The following is a 15,654-nucleotide window of genomic DNA, read 5'->3' as shown; positions in this document are numbered from 1 at the left end:
CGGAAGGAATGAAGGAATCGATTTCAAACAAATAGAAAAAGAAGAAAATCTTCTTCAACAATATAGAACGTAGTGCGGCGGAAGGAAAACAAAATAGAAGAAAGTAGTACCGGCAGCGCGGCGGAAGGAAAACAAAATAGAAGAAAGTAGTACCGGCAACGCGACGAAAGGAAAACAAAATAGAAGAAAGTAGTACCAGCAGCGTGGCGGAAGGAAAACAAAATAGAAGAAAGTAGTACCAGCAGCGTGGCGGAAGGAAAACAAAATAGAAGAAAGTAGTACGGGCAGCACGGCGGAAGGAAAACAAAATAGAAGAAAGTAATACTGGCACCGAAAAACTAAATGGGAGTACGAAGAAAGTGGAAGAAAATAGAAAGAGGAGGAAAACGTGAAGAATCTTCTTGAAATCGTCTTCTAGAGGCTTAGTGTATATGTAGGGGTAATTTCGTCTTTTTTGTTAAAAATTGCCATATTTACAATTTTTAATTTTTTTTTTACTATATCCTTAATATATATCGGGCCAAATGCTATATACCCACTCAGCCCTTTAATTAAAGACATTTTCTAATCTAATCTAATCAAACTCAGGAATTTAATCTAACAATTCAATTGTGGGAGTTTGGTGGGTGGGTGGGTGGGTTATGTTTGAATACCCCTGCCCGTAACGGAGACGAATATAAAAAATTTGGAACTTTGGTTGCAATTAATTTGTTTTCTTTGATAGGTCTAAAGAGTCAAACTTATTCAACTAAGTTGACTTCTTCGTGTCCAAACAAGCGGTAAATCGAACAAAAGCAAGAAAGGGCGGAAAAAGAAGAAGAAGAAACCCTACTAGGGTTTTTATTTTCCACCCAATCCAATTGACGGGATGATAATCCCCTAATTCCCATCCCCTCAATTTCGTATTACCTTCGTACTTATCCATTTTCCGTCGGATTCCTCCTCTCCCGGAAGGTTAGTATTTGGATTTCGATCCATTTCGTGGTTTCATTGTTCATTGTATTCGTGTAGAATGAATCCCATTCGTGTTAAACGATGTTTCCTCAGTTTCGTATTCGACATGGCTGAGCTGATCGAGAATGCTTGACTTATCGAATTCTGCGTTGGTGTCTTGACATTCCGATTGCTTCGGATGGAGTGGCTTTCCTGGCAGTAGATAGAAAGCTGGCTTCTTGATGTTTATGTTACTCAGTCCTACTATAGAAATGTAACTTGTTTTTGGGTTTTGGGATATTTCGGTACGTTCTTTAAGGGGTTTGTTGTTGATTCGATATAATTGGGGGTTTGGGTTTGATTCATAGTATTTCGTGCTGGCGCGAAGATTTTTGGATTTCCTTGGGCGTAAATGCGTTTGCAGATTCTCTAAATCGTTGGATAGCTAGTTGTTTTTTGTCTCGAGATGTTAGAAGTCAATACTTTGTCTGCTTGGTTTTTCTTTTCAGAAGCAGGATTACATGTAGTCTATGAACATTTATTTCAAAAATTAGTTTTATTAATTTGTTGATATTTCGTTAAGTCTTTCTTTTGGGTTTTCTTTCCTAGATTATGTCTGGAAGAAATCGAGGACCGCCCATCCCGCTAAATGGTCTGCCTCATGGTGGACTACCACCAGTTCGTGAACCTCCTTTTGCTAGAGGTCTTGGGCCATTGCCACATCCAGTGCTTCTTGAGGAAATCAGGGAATCACAGTATGGGATGCATCCAGGGTCTCTTCCTCCACACCCTGCAATAATCGAGGAGCGTCTTGCTGCCCAACATCAAGATATTCAAGGTCTTCTTCTTGACAACCAGAGGCTAGCTGCAACCCATGTTGCGCTTAAGCAAGAACTAGAAGCAGCCCAGCATGAGTTGCAACGCATGGCTCATGTTGCCGATTCCTTACATGCAGAGAGGGACATTCAGATGAGAGAATTATATGAAAAGTCAGTAAGACTAGAGGTTGATATGCGAGGAGTTGAGACTATGCGAGCAGAGCTTCTTCAAGTTCATTCTGATGTCAAGGAATTAACTGCTGCAAGGCAGGAGCTTAATGGGCAAGTACAAGCAATGACACAAGATCTAACTAGAATCACTGCAGATTTGCAGCAGGTCCCTGCTTTGAGGGCAGAAATTGAAACTGTGAAGCAGGAATTACATCGTGCAAGGTATTTTATGGCAGTCTCTTGGATAGTAAATTTCGATGGGCGATTGAGTTTTTTTTGGGTTGGATATCTATCTTGTAATTCTAATTAGCACGTATATTTTTTGCTTATCAAGAGTTGCAATTGAGTATGAAAAGAAGGGATATGCGGAGAATTATGAACACGGTCAGGTTATGGAGAAGAAACTGGTTTCAATGGCTAGGGAATTGGAGAAACTTAGAGCTGAGGTTGCTAATGCAGAGAAGAGAGCTCATGCTTCTGCTGCTGTTGGCGGAAATGCTGGTATGCACATTCTCTTGAGTTTTAAGTTCCTAATGGCTACTCTGTTTTAATCTAAGATCATATTAGTACTTGTACTTTAAAATGTCCAAATTTATTCATTGTACTTTCATAGTCAAACCCCATTTTTGGAATCAACAAACTCAGTTCGATGATTGATTCTAGATGAACTTAAGGGGTATGTGGAGCACTAAGTTGTTTATCACAGTCAACTGTTCTTTTAGTATGTGGGTTATAATAGTCTATAGGTTATAAAAGTCCGTATTTGGGGTGCAAACTATTTAGTGGTTATAATAGTTTGTATTTGGGGTCTAAACTATGTTAGTTTAGGTAGGAAATAATCAACACTATAATAAAGAGGGAATGAGAAGGTAAGTAGGAAATGGTAAGCATTGTAACATACAGGAATTTGGAATAATAATATTTTTGTTAATTGTAGGTTATAATATTTGAAAATATCAACTATTATTATTGGAGCTCCAAACATGGAGTGGATTATTATAGCCCACCCCACCCACTTAAATCTAGCTAGAATCTGGTAAGTAGATGAAAAGTGGGATCTTCTTTGATTGAAGAGCTTAGATGAGTTCTGTGCAAATCCCATTAATTGAAATATCCTGTAGTTCACATTGTTGTATGTTCTCCCTGAACCTGTTAAATAATTTATTTAGCTGCTGGATATGGAGCAAATTATGGCAATGCTGATGCTGGATACGGGGGAAATCCATATTCTACCAATTATGGCTTGAACTCCGTAAGTTTTCACCCTGTTTATTACTTCTGCTGTTGGTTGTATATACTTCTGTGTGCGGTACATCTGGGAAAGAAGAAAAGTTCTAACACGGATAAAAAATGTCTGATTCAATTTTTCTGGAATGTATGAATATTTCTGAAAAATCATGAAAGCCATGAAAACGTGGATACATTTTTAAAGTCAGAACTTTTTCGATATTTCTCAAATTGGCAAACAGTAATTCATATCTAATTAGTTAATTTTTTCTATGAGATACAAAGCATAATAGTTATCTAAGCTTCACACTATTAAATTTTCTTTAGTTATATCAGGTTAATATTATATTATTATTTATATATTTTTTGCCACACCTCACAAAACCTCTCTCCCTCCCTATTTCTATCAGCCAACCTCAACTAGGGATAGAAAGCAAAAGGAAAAGCAAGGATAGTTACAAGCATTTGCTCCTATTATTTGCTAATAAGATAATAATTCATATCTAAAGTTAATTTTTTAAAATATCCATGAGTGTTTGAGCTAGCTTGTCTGCTCCTCGTCTAATCTCATGGGACAACCTGTCTGATCCTACAACATTTTGATGTCCAAGAAACTAGTAAGGAATTAATTCCTAGATAGGTGACCACCATAGATTGAACCCATGACCATGACCTCTTAATTATGAGACCATGTCTCCTTTTTTTACTACTAGACCAACCCATGATGGTTATATCTAAATTTAATTTTGTTTAGTTATATTTGGTTAATATTATATGATTATTTATATATTTTGTGCCACACCTCACAAACCTCTCTCCCTCCCTATTTCTATCGGCCAACCTCAACCAGGGACAGGAAGCAAAAAGTAAAAGCAAAGATATTTACAAGCCTTTGCTCCTATTTTTGCTAATAAGACAGTAATTCATATCTAAAGTTAGTTGTGTTTACAAGTCAATGTAAAATAGTTTGTTAATTTATGGTCCACGCTACTATATTTTATTTTTCTTTTACAATTCTAATTCAATTTTATTAATTTTAATAGTCAGTGACTCGGTATAAATTTTTTGATGAATTTTGGGCTTGATCTTACATACATACATATATTGGGGGGGGGGGGGGTTGTGAGAATGTGTTCCTTCTCCTACATTTTTAGAAATTGTCATGTTGAGTTTGTGAGTGTCCATGTTTAGCCTGTGCTTCTTAGCCTCTTCAATTCTTTTCCACCTCACCCTAGGCTCTGGACCTTAATTTCTTTTGCGTATAGCATTTTAAATCTTCACAAAATAATGAAAGACAAACAAAGCAGTAGTAAAACCAAAATATTTACAAGCATGTGCTGCTATTATTTACAACAGAAGAAGGGGTTGCTATTTTATTGGACTGTCTTTATGTACGCTCCTTCAAAGCTAGGTTTCAACAAAAAAGGGTTTGTCATAAAACAAAGTTGACTCATACACCCAAAGCCTTTTTGGAGTATTTGCAATTCAATGCAAGCATGTTCGGTTTTTGGGGGTCTTTGCCATACTTCTCATGTACCATTTGTCTGTCTCTTCTTGGATTCCTATATTTTTCGTTGTTTTGAATGTTGTATTATGGTTTTGCTGTAAATTATAGGTGCAGTCTGGTACTGAAGGTTATCCTCCGTATGGACCTGGATCTGTTCCCTGGGGTGCATATGACATACAACGGGCTCAAGGACATAGATAGAATGATGCATGATATCCTGCTAAGATGTTTCTTGCAGAGGGATTGAGGTTCAAATCACAAAGCACTGATAATTAGGTCTGGATCTGATGTGTTGTTTTGTGATAAACATTTTAGGAGGTTTGCTTATTAACAGTTTCCAAGTTGTACTTGTGTTAGACAATTAGCTTGGCCCATTGATGCAGTATGCTACTTTTTGTTTCAGATTATATATTTTCCCTGTATATGCCTTTCTGCACATTTCAGATGTGATATTTATTTTCATTTTGATATGGTTTTCTGGTACATTGCAGAAGGTACACATAGTTTTTTGAATTGCAAATCTGCATTGCAGTTCTTTTTGGTGTGAGAGCGCAGATTTGCTTATGCATTTCACTTAGCAGCTTCAAGGATGAAGTTCTAAGAATTAGATAGGCTAGGTTGAGTTCCCTGCTTATCTCGTGGGATTTAGTCTCTCTTTTCTCTTGATGTGGATCCACATATTGGAGGTGGATTGGTGATTTCCCTTTTTCTTGGGGTTTAATTATGTTATGTATCTAGTAAACAAAGTTTCCTGGTAACTAAAAAGTGATCTTGATATTGGGTAACCATATTGATGTCTAGAAACCTTTTTTTTCCTCGACTTCCTTTGTGCTCTTTTGGTAAAATTGCCGGATTAATGTCTAACAAGTATATTATTAGTTCTTTGTTATTGTTTTCTTAAAGCCAACTACAAGAGGGTTTAGAAATACAAACTTGAAGACACGTGTTAATATGTGCCATACCCCAAACCCATGGAAACCCAAAAGGATGTCACAATGAGCACCATATCGTGGGAGTAAAAAGGAAAAAGCCACAAAGGATAGTTTCAGTCTTTGAAGGGTTCCTTGCACAAATGCAGGTTGTGGTGCCAAATAAAAAGATGGTGGCTCTTTAGATAAAGTAATTTGATAACCCTCCCAAGGAAAACAAGCCAAGAAATGATCGGAGTTGTTTTCAACATCCAAAATTTAGAGAATAAATGATGGTTTGAAAAATAATAATAAACCAACTTTAGAGGAGTTAGGAGTGACCCCTGGGATGTTTTGTCCCTTGCTAGGATTCCGTGATTCCCTTTGGAGGTCAGTGATGAAATCCTTTTGCAATTATTGGTTAGGTCTTTACTTGATTGGAGTCCCTTTATCAAGCACGATTTTCTTTGTGGCTTTTTTTAGTTATTATTTGTTTTATAATACCCTTGTATTCTCTCATATTTACATTTTTTCCTCAATAGGTTAGATCTTCATTAAAAAAGGAAAAAAAGTAAACTAACTAGGTGCATGTAAGACATTCTACTTGGTTCTAATAAATTTAAAAAACATGTATAAATTCCTCGCTGTGGGAGACCTTTGAAATGTGCATGCAAGACATACTACTCACCGTTGTAATTTATGAAGTTAGGGCAAAAGTTGTCTCTGCAACTGATGGCGTGCAAGTAAGCAGGAGCTGCATTGTCTCCATCTCGTTCTGTAATTTCTCCATTCTGATCTACTGGTTAGAAAGAATTTGGCTACATTTATTTGTTTACTGATTTGGTGTAGTAAAGGTCGGCAACAGTCAAATTTACATGCAATGGTTGGAGTATAATTTCTTTAGTTCAATTTTTAGATCTAGATTTCATCCTTTTATTTTGGTTAGGTTTTTTTCTTTAACTGATATTGCTTCCTATTCTTCCTATAATGTAGTTTTTCCCCGAAGCCTCTAGCTTTAAAATCTATTTCCATCCCCGTCGGATGATGTAGCTTGGGTGTTATGGTCAAATCCTTAATTTATTAGGATTATGATTAGTTTCTTTGATTTATCAGGATCCAGATCTAGTTTCTTTGGTTTATTAGGATTCGGATTAGTTTCTTTTCCTAATTATTAATTAGGATTAGGATTAGTTTCTTTTATTAATTATAATTATGATTAGTTTTTTTTATAAATTAGGATTAGGATTAGTTTACTTTTCGACTCTGTAAATAGAGTACTTGTCTTCTTGTATTTATAACTTTTTATTCATTTGAATAAAATTCTCTCTTGATATTCACCACTTTCTTTTTAAGATGTGTTGGAAGATTGGCATTTCAGTAGAGATGCAAAGGCCGTTGGATTTTGTGGAGGGGTGATTGCTTCTCAACCTTTTGAAGAATCACCTATGGGTATTAAGTACCTCACAAGTTTCTACAATATCATATATTGTCTTGTTGAGAAGTTATCTTATTTTTTATTCTGTTGGTGGTCAAAAGGTGAAACTTTCGAGTATTCGGATTTCACATAAACAGAGAGAGTAGGTGTGGATGATTTCGAATGGAATGAAGGACATGTTTTTTTCCTCTTGAACTGTGCCTTAACTTAATGTCTTTGTAACTCTGATATTGACACTTGTACACTCAGAACTTTTATTGTGTTTAATACATATTCATGAACATATGGATGTGGTTGGTAATCTGTTCAATCCATTTAGAGAGTAGAGTGCCTTGGGAAGGGATTGTACCATATTCTGAAGAAAAGGTATAAAGTGGCATTAAATATGTGAAATGGCCTGCTAAAATGGACATGGTAGTGATAGTTAATAGGTAACATGATTTGAAACTCGCCATTCCTTTGCCTATCTTGTGTGCTCCACTCATTTTGATCTTCTGTCGTCTGTGTCCTATCTTTCCTTACCAGTTAGATTTCCACGCCTTAGTCCAGACTTCAATACAAGAATAGTTACATTTCTATGCTTTAGAATCCAAACTTTAATAAGAAACGATGAGATCTGTGTCTTCAAACTTCTACTTATAACCTACATCATTAAATGTGAAATTCACAGGATTTTTGTTGGACCTCTTGGTAATGATTTCCCTTCTATTTATTTGGTTGGCCTGTCATTTAGGAGCTTGTATTTCTTTGAGTTTGTTGTCAACACTTTCCACTATTTAATATGGTCTATTTTTGTATTGTATGGCTTTGTTACATGTATGTTATCTCTTAATTTTTTGCCTCTTCCATTCATGACATGGGAGAGAATATTTCATTTTCTGGTCTGTATACTCCAAACACGAGGTATGAATTTCGGTTGTAGCCCATGTAATGTACTGCAACCATATCATCCTGCAGTGGGCTAATTAAGTGAAGTGAGTAGGAACGATAAGTATAAATATGGGGATCTCAAACTTTTCTGGTGGTATTAAAAGTCTCGTCCTCACATGGTTTTAGGACAAAGAAAGAAAATAATTACAGAAACGTAAGGAAACGCTCTATGTTTCTCATCTGCTCTAGAGAATTACAGCAAAGAATTGAGAGAAAGCTTGTATATTGCGTGAAATGGCTGGTCATTGCCAAGACAGTTCAACAATGGAGCCACATGGTGAATTTCAGTCAAGTAAGTGTTTATCTTTTTTCTCTGAAAAAAAAGTGATCACCTATTATCCCAGTCTCTTCCTCTTCCTCATCCTTGTAGAAATCTTAGATCTGTTTTCTTTGTCCTCACCTGTTGCCTTATGGCACTCTCACTTTGCTGCCGTTGCCTTTGGTAGGACATCGGTACCCCTTGATTGAGATTTTGTGTGCAATGTGCATCTTTCTCCTTTCCTTCCATCTCCCTGTATGATCGTGCCTGAGATTGTAGGTTTGGGGTTTTATGTACAATAGTAGGTTTATTAGGGGTTTTATGTACAATAGTATCAGATCCGGGTACATTAATGATTTCAATGTAGATAATATTTTGATAAATGAGATGTTTAAGTTATATAGTTACGAACAAACCTTGTTCCTATCCTGAACGGCATTGCTGCTAGAATATGTAGAATGGTTTATGGAAATGAAAATTTTACTTCATTCAAGTTACCAACTAATGGAGTGGAGTATTTAGAACGGTTAAAGGTGGAGTACAATTGCATGGTTGTAAGGAAAATTTGACGTTTCAGATTATAGCAGCAGGAAGAGGCTGGAAGAATCGTCTCGTTTGTTTGGTTAGAAAACATTAAAAATGGTCAAATCTGCCAACTTTTTACTTGGCATCCTTCAGAATCGTTTTTTACTATTTTGGAACTTTGTCATTTGAATTTCAAATGCAGTTTCTGCATTGATATCTTTTTGGGCTGTAAATACGATCTTTTTCCCAGTTTTGTAGTTAGAGATATTTGAAGCAGCCATTTCTCTGATCCCTTTGTTGATAGGCTAATGCTCTTTTGTGAATTTGCTTCTTTTCCATATTATGCAGTCCTCTGGAATAGTTTGACCCCTGTTATGAATCTTTTAGGAATAAATTGCCTGTAGGTCTGCGTTTATTGTCCTGAAATGCTGATGGGAAGCTTTTTATTTAAATTAGCTTATAGCTTGGTACTTATTGTTTCGTAAATTTTCTAGCTCTTAGGACCCTGGAGGATATCCAATAGTACTGCTGCCACTTTCCATCTTTTTCCCACTATAGTATCCTAAAAAGAAAACTAGTTGCTTAACTTGCCTTTTAACTTATTGGAGAAGCAGTCCCACAACAGTGTGAATTATGAGCATTCATTTTTTCTTCCAAGTATTTTGTTATGTTTTAGTACTTCGGTGATTTTATGTTCAATTTTCTTGGAAACCTATAATGATGTCTGTTATGGTTTGCATTTTTCTGTTTTTCATATTTTCTAATGTAAAATTTTCATTTGCTCCTTTCACTAGCAGGTTTGTGGGCCTCCGTTATCTGCTTCATCTATGTCTGTGAACTGATTTCAGATTGTACTGAGGTGGGTGCATCTATTTAAGCTATCTTCAACCGTTTCCAATCTGATTATGAATGTATTTGCAGTTTGATATCACTGCTTCTTTTGAAAGATATACATTTTTTGCATGTAATATACCATGAAAAATACAACTTTATTGCTGTTACTTATTAAAGCGAATTTGTTGTTATTCGTATAAAAAAATGAATATGTTATTAATATTATCAAATTTGAACCATGGGTAGGCCTAGTGATGGAAAAGAAGACATAGTCTCAATAACTATCCAAGAGGATTTGAGTTCAATCAATGCTGGCCACCTATCTAAGAATTAATTTCCTACGAATTTCCTTAACACCAAAATGTTGTAGGGTTAGACGGGTTGTCTCGTGAGATTAGTCAAGGTGCACGTAAGCTGGCCCGAACACTCACGAATATAAAAAAATAAAAATTTATCAAATTTGATGAGGAGCAAACTACAACTTGAGGGAATAAAATAGTAAAAGAAGGGCTCACTAATAAGGCCAAACAAAAATTGGGGGAGCAGAAAAGCATGTTGAAAAGTGTTAGATTTTGAGAATCCCTCCTTGGAAAAACCAAGGAGACTCACACTCCTTATAAGAAGATGGATGAGTCACTTCTCTCATTACCAATTGGTTTTGAGATGGAACCTCATATTGCTAAATATGATATGAGAACAGATTGCTTCATGATATCCTAGACTCAAGTTCTTGCAATGTTGTTTCCTCCACAATCAATATCAATCTACACTTGCTTGGCTCTTCTTTATGTTGCATGCTTGCAAGTGAGGGAGAGTGTTAGATATATAATTAAATTTACCCTTACTCACTACCTAAACTTTTGGGTCAATAGGTGATAGAAAAAGATCCCTCATTTTTATTTTCAAAAATCGTATTCCTCCTAAGCCAAATAAAATTGAGACTGACAATGAAGCTAGTCCACCATATAGCATGACCTTGCTTGCAAAGAACAATTCCGAATAACTTCCGCAGACCTTTGAATTTCAAGATTTGAAAGTTCAGAAGAGAAAGAGCACAACCATGAAACGATTAAGATCCTTTGTGTCATACTGCAGCCATAGAAAATACAGCAGTTTGTGATTAGAGCTCAAGTGGTAATCTTCTGGTGTCAATCCTTCCATAGACACCCAAGCAAAGAACCAAATCTTCTTTTCGATTTTGGACTTCCACATAAAAGAGAGGGAAAAGGTGGTACAGGGAGGAGACAGGAGGCATGGTCAATCATCAAGGGTACATATGAATTAATTCTAGGAGACAAATTAATGGACTGGGATCTACAACCTGGAAAAAGAGCAACCATCTAAAGTGAAGGTTGTAGGAGTGGTTCACTTTGTCTAGTTCATGAGGTTTTAATATAAGGTTGAATTTGAAAGGGCTGCTCCCTCTTTATCTAGGAAGTGTTTAGTTTGAAAGGTTCCAAAATAGGTTAAATTTGAAAGCTTGCAAGGCTGTTCGAGATCTCATACACAAGTGATATGAAGTACATAAAAAAAGTGGCTCATAGATCTTGTCGCTGGATGTAGTACACAACATTCATTTGTTTCTGCAGAGATAAATGAAAGAACAGTCTAGTTTGTCGAAATTGAACGCTTTCTACATTGTGGTGTTTGTAATTTCATGGGACTTCATGTGGTGGGTTGGTTAAGAAATGGTTTGGTAGGAGTGATTTCATTGCTGAATAAAGGCTCCTTAAGAGGAGAAGGTCATCTAGTCTTCTGCCCTACCTTTTGCTGTGGTCATAAACACGAGGGGAAAAAGTTGCCCATTTATATATTAGCTTGGCTGGATGGAATGGAGGACGGGATAAGGTGCATTGCATTTAAGTTGAAATTGGAAGAGTTCCTTTGAAAAAGGCGTGCTTATCTAATGTGACAGTTGACAGTTTTAAAAAGGAAAGTTGTCTCTTTTTATGGATGTTGAATGACCCCTCTCTACTTCCTCCTTGACATGATTTGGAAGGACAACTATCCAAACAAAAGTCTAGTCCTCTGGTCTAGGAGAGGCAGAGGGCTAAATACACATGATCGTCTGTAAGTCTGTAAAGAAACTGAGCCATCTATCTACACCTGGTGCGGAACCGATCTACCATCTATTTGTTTATTGTTGGGTCCCATCGAGAATGTAAGGCTATGTGGGTTACTTCGTTGGGTTTTGGAAAGCAAGCGAAGACTTCTTTAAAGCAATGCTTCCTCTTATGAGTCTTTCCATAGTAATGTGCTTTCTTTTAGTTCACTAAGAGGGAGTCTTTTTTGTATTTTTATTCACACCCGAGTTTCTTTAAAAAGAAGTTTGGGATGGAGGAAAATATATTTATTATGTCCTATTGTGAAGTTGATTTTACCCTTGGATAAAACCGGTAGGATTCTGGCCTAACAAGAAATACTCAAGAACATACAACTCGAACAATCGAATATGAAAACATATGAAAATATATTGAAATGTAAGCTATGGTATCACAAGAACAGGTAACCCCTAGCCTTTCGAGAGGGTTAGACTCTTCCCAAATTCCCACTCAAGGAGTCTACTACAAAACTCTTCATACCTTTCCCTAACCCCTCTCCATCTACTTGTAGCAAAATAACCTATCCAACTTAATATCTAATTTCTAAAATGCGCTTCCTACTAAACATACGAATTATCCTTATCTAGGAGTCTCACAGAATCATTGTCTGAAAGAGAAGTTTGGTAGGCGCGTTTTACGATCATTTAGCTATTACCCATTAGGATAGGGAGGAAGCTGAAGTCTGGAAAGTGCTTAGAAATGTTTGAGACTAGGTTTAAATACCTTGATATTTCTCCAGGTCATCAAACTAGAAGGGCATCCTATACAAAATAAGAAGTTTGATCATTGAAATCCTTGTGTCCAGGTCTCATAGTTAGATTTGAAACTTTACGAGTGTCCTGAGGGTTCTCAACTTTTCTTAAAATTCTTTTATAGTTCCTCTCAAGAATGCCCTAAAATTGCCGTAATCTTGACATGCCAAAACCCTTACATGAAAGGGCGAATAAAGAGACTCCTCCATGAAGATACACTCTTGAATTGAGTCAAGCAGACACTAAACGTCCTAATGAAAATCTATCCCAAAACTATCCCCAAATTGCACAAGCAAACTGAAGGTCTTCAACCACATCCTTATAGAGGATACAACATTGTGGCTCTGTGAAGAAGAAGACTTCGTCTTAATGATAAGCAACCACAATTTACCAAAAGATTGGGAATCCAAAACTGAGCATCGCTTCTATCCTTGGGCTCATAGAAAAACCCCCAAGCAAAAACAGAAGTCCTCATTTATGTCGAGGGATGTTTGGACGGTTATATTCATATGGGATTTAATATGACTATCTAGTCCTTGCATGCTTTCTCCAAAGTTGTTTAGGTAATGTTTCTCTTGAACTCTATGATCGAAAAACAGCTGTTGAAAAAGTCAATGTCAATGGTCGATTGTGAAAACTGTTTCTTGCTCTAGGTTTTGAAGGTATCTTCTTGTGCTTTGCATTCCCAATCCTCAGATGGTTATGATGATTTTGTTTTATGTATTTTTCAAGCCAAGAAGTAGGGCGTCAAAATGGTGAGCCTTGTTGTTTTATGAAGATCATAAACATTCTTAAGATCAATTTGGAGATGACTCGTGCCTTGGTTTCGTAATTTTATTTCATCAATTAAGGCAAACTGGATTTTAGAAACTTTAGTTTTGGGTTACTTCAATTCTATCAGCCACGGCCCTTCCTTTTATCTATGCTGTTGTCTAGGCTTATGATTGGGTGAAATTTGTGCATCTGGAAGCCTCTGTTTTCTGTAGAGTTAGATAAGTGATCTCTGAAGGCACACAAACAATTTGAATACAAATTGAAGCATATCTACTGCGGTTATTGATGTCCATGAACCGTGTTTTTTTTCCTGATACTTTTTAGTTCTCCATTTTGTAAAACCATATTTCGGGAAAAGTAAATTCTGCATGTTTCATTATTTATTTATTATTATTTGTTTCTAAAATTTTTGAAATTAAGAGAGTCGTTCATTCGAGCCTTTGCAGGTTTAAAATCTGCGCAGTTGATTTATTTATAGCAAGCACTCGGTTAAAATTATTGTTTTGAGTAGTTAAGTATTGCTATTTTTCAACAGTGCAAAATTTCACTTTCTCAGGAAACATAGATTTTTGGAAGTTATCATTGTGTATCTTCTGTGTTATATAACTTATTACTGTGTATCTTCTGTGTTCCGGATTTTTATTGCCTTGGTGGACAATATTGCCTACATTTCTGTTTGTATCTTAACTTGGTTGATATTTGTTCTCAGATTCTATATAAAAGCAGTGGAAGCTGAACTCCCAATTCTTCCATCTGAAATCACTGCAGTTTGTGGCTTGGCTTCCGCCCTTTGCTTCAGTATGAGAAAAATGAGACGTCTATTCGAAGTTGACCTATGGTTCTTGAACATCCATCTATGTAACAGGCATACAGATCCGAACAGGCTTCAACTGTGTTCGCTGCTCGACAAAATGGGTTCTGTCACAGTTTAGTAGTTCAACTTCAACCAAAACCCTCTGGAGTTTTGTTGGCTTGAAGTTGGTTGAATTTAACAGCAGCGGATCAAAAGTTAATTGTTGAAAGTTGGGGTAAATCAACCCCACATCAGGCAAATATCAGTGTATCTAACATCTCAGATCAAGAAATTTTTGTACGTTTTCTCGTCTCTGAATTCTTATTTGAACTTATGAATGTATGAACTACTAAGGTTCTTGTCTAAAAGACTCGTAAACATCAAATTTGTGTCTAATAGATACGGGATTTAACTTTGAAGAGTGTATTGACATAAAATACAAATTTGTCAGTAGGTAAATTATCAAATAAATTTTGACCCACCAGAAAAATAGATATTTCGTAGAGGATATGATTCAATCGATAGTATGTCATCATCCGGGCCACTTTGTGTAATTTTCATCCCAGTTATTTTTTAATTATTATATATATACTACAGAAGATAAGGTATTCTTTTTTAATAACAGTTTATGTCCATTGATTTTTCTTTTCTTTTTATGTTTTCTAAATATTTAAAACCACTTTTTAACTAAAAGATCAAACTATTTTAGTTCTTCGGGTTTTTGTGGCCTAAATCCCTTAATTTTAATAACTTATTTGGTCTCTTCTAGTAGTCATTTAGAAGTGAGAATTGAGTAACAAAATTCTACCATATTTATTATTTGACCTTCATCATATATTTTTTATTTTTTTTATAATATTTACTATTTTCTTCTCATACTAAAACTATCTATACCACAAATCTATATCATTATAATCCAAACTATAATAATCGAAGATCGTAATAAATTGTTCTTTACTCGAAACATATCTTAAAGATCAAACCACTAACCTAATTGGTGCAATATACAGAAAACATGTTTCTTAGTGAATTTGAAAAACATGTTTCTTAGTGAATTTGAATCACTTAAAAAGGATAGTATTATTAATAAATCAGGTAGCTAATTCACTAGGTTACCTTGTTTAAGTAATTGGGGACTTGGACATCTAAAACCTATTACTCAAACCTTGAAAACTATCCTTTAGTAATCAAAATTATGTTCATTTGTTTGCGATAAACATCTTATTATGATTTGAATTTTTATAGGTAGAATATTTGATTCCCGGTTGATTCATGATTAAAAAATTGTTTTATGGAAAAAAAGAAAAAAACAAATCTTCTTCCTCATTATATTAAAATATTAAAATATAGATTTTTGAAATTTTGATTTCAAAACTAAGAATTTGTATTTGGTTGTTAGGTTGGAATTGCAAAAACTTGTCTTTGAATATAAGCTATTTAAATAGTTATTTTTGGATGTCGTTTAAACATGCTTTAATTGTCTTTTTTTTTTTTTGATACAGAAAAGTAAATCACGAATCAAGCTACCCAAATTTTTAATACTTTTTTAAATTATCAATTTTTAGTCTCAACTTAATTTTAAAAGTATAGACAACATATTGAATAAATTAATTATAAATTATAAAATTATTCAAAATATTTATAAAATTGAGTAAAATTCGAAATTCTATATTGTTATATACATAT

At 35.3% G+C, this 15,654-nt stretch overlaps 1 protein-coding gene across 7 annotated transcripts; it reads left to right on the top strand.

The window, feature by feature from the left end:
- Positions 1-592: 592 nt before the first annotated feature.
- LOC103501846 (protein FLX-like 1) lies at positions 593-14,387 on the top strand. Of its 7 annotated transcripts, none has more exons than XR_007822616.1 (8): positions 771-954; positions 1,048-1,238; positions 1,543-2,144; positions 2,257-2,423; positions 3,092-3,174; positions 4,765-4,932; positions 9,511-9,572; positions 13,885-14,387. XR_007822616.1 is itself a non-coding variant. In XM_017047595.2 (6 exons), the coding sequence occupies exons 3-6, from the start codon at positions 1,546-1,548 to the stop codon at positions 4,855-4,857; spliced, it is 942 nt and encodes a 313-aa protein (XP_016903084.1). In that variant the 5' UTR covers positions 771-954; positions 1,048-1,207; positions 1,543-1,545; the 3' UTR covers positions 4,858-5,126. The 7 variants fall into 7 exon arrangements, 3 of the variants coding, with proteins under 3 accessions (XP_008463789.1, XP_016903084.1, XP_016903083.1); XR_007822618.1 differs by having other exon boundaries at positions 9,508-9,572; XR_007822615.1 differs by lacking the exon at positions 1,048-1,238 and having other exon boundaries at positions 723-954.
- Positions 14,388-15,654: the final 1,267 nt, after the last annotated feature.

The sequence above is a fragment of the Cucumis melo genome, chromosome 7 (assembly GCF_025177605.1).
Source record: "Cucumis melo cultivar AY chromosome 7, USDA_Cmelo_AY_1.0, whole genome shotgun sequence".
NCBI lineage: Eukaryota > Viridiplantae > Streptophyta > Magnoliopsida > Cucurbitales > Cucurbitaceae > Cucumis > Cucumis melo.
Note: the sequence above shows the minus strand (reverse complement) of the source record. Positions and strands in the feature narration are given on the sequence as shown.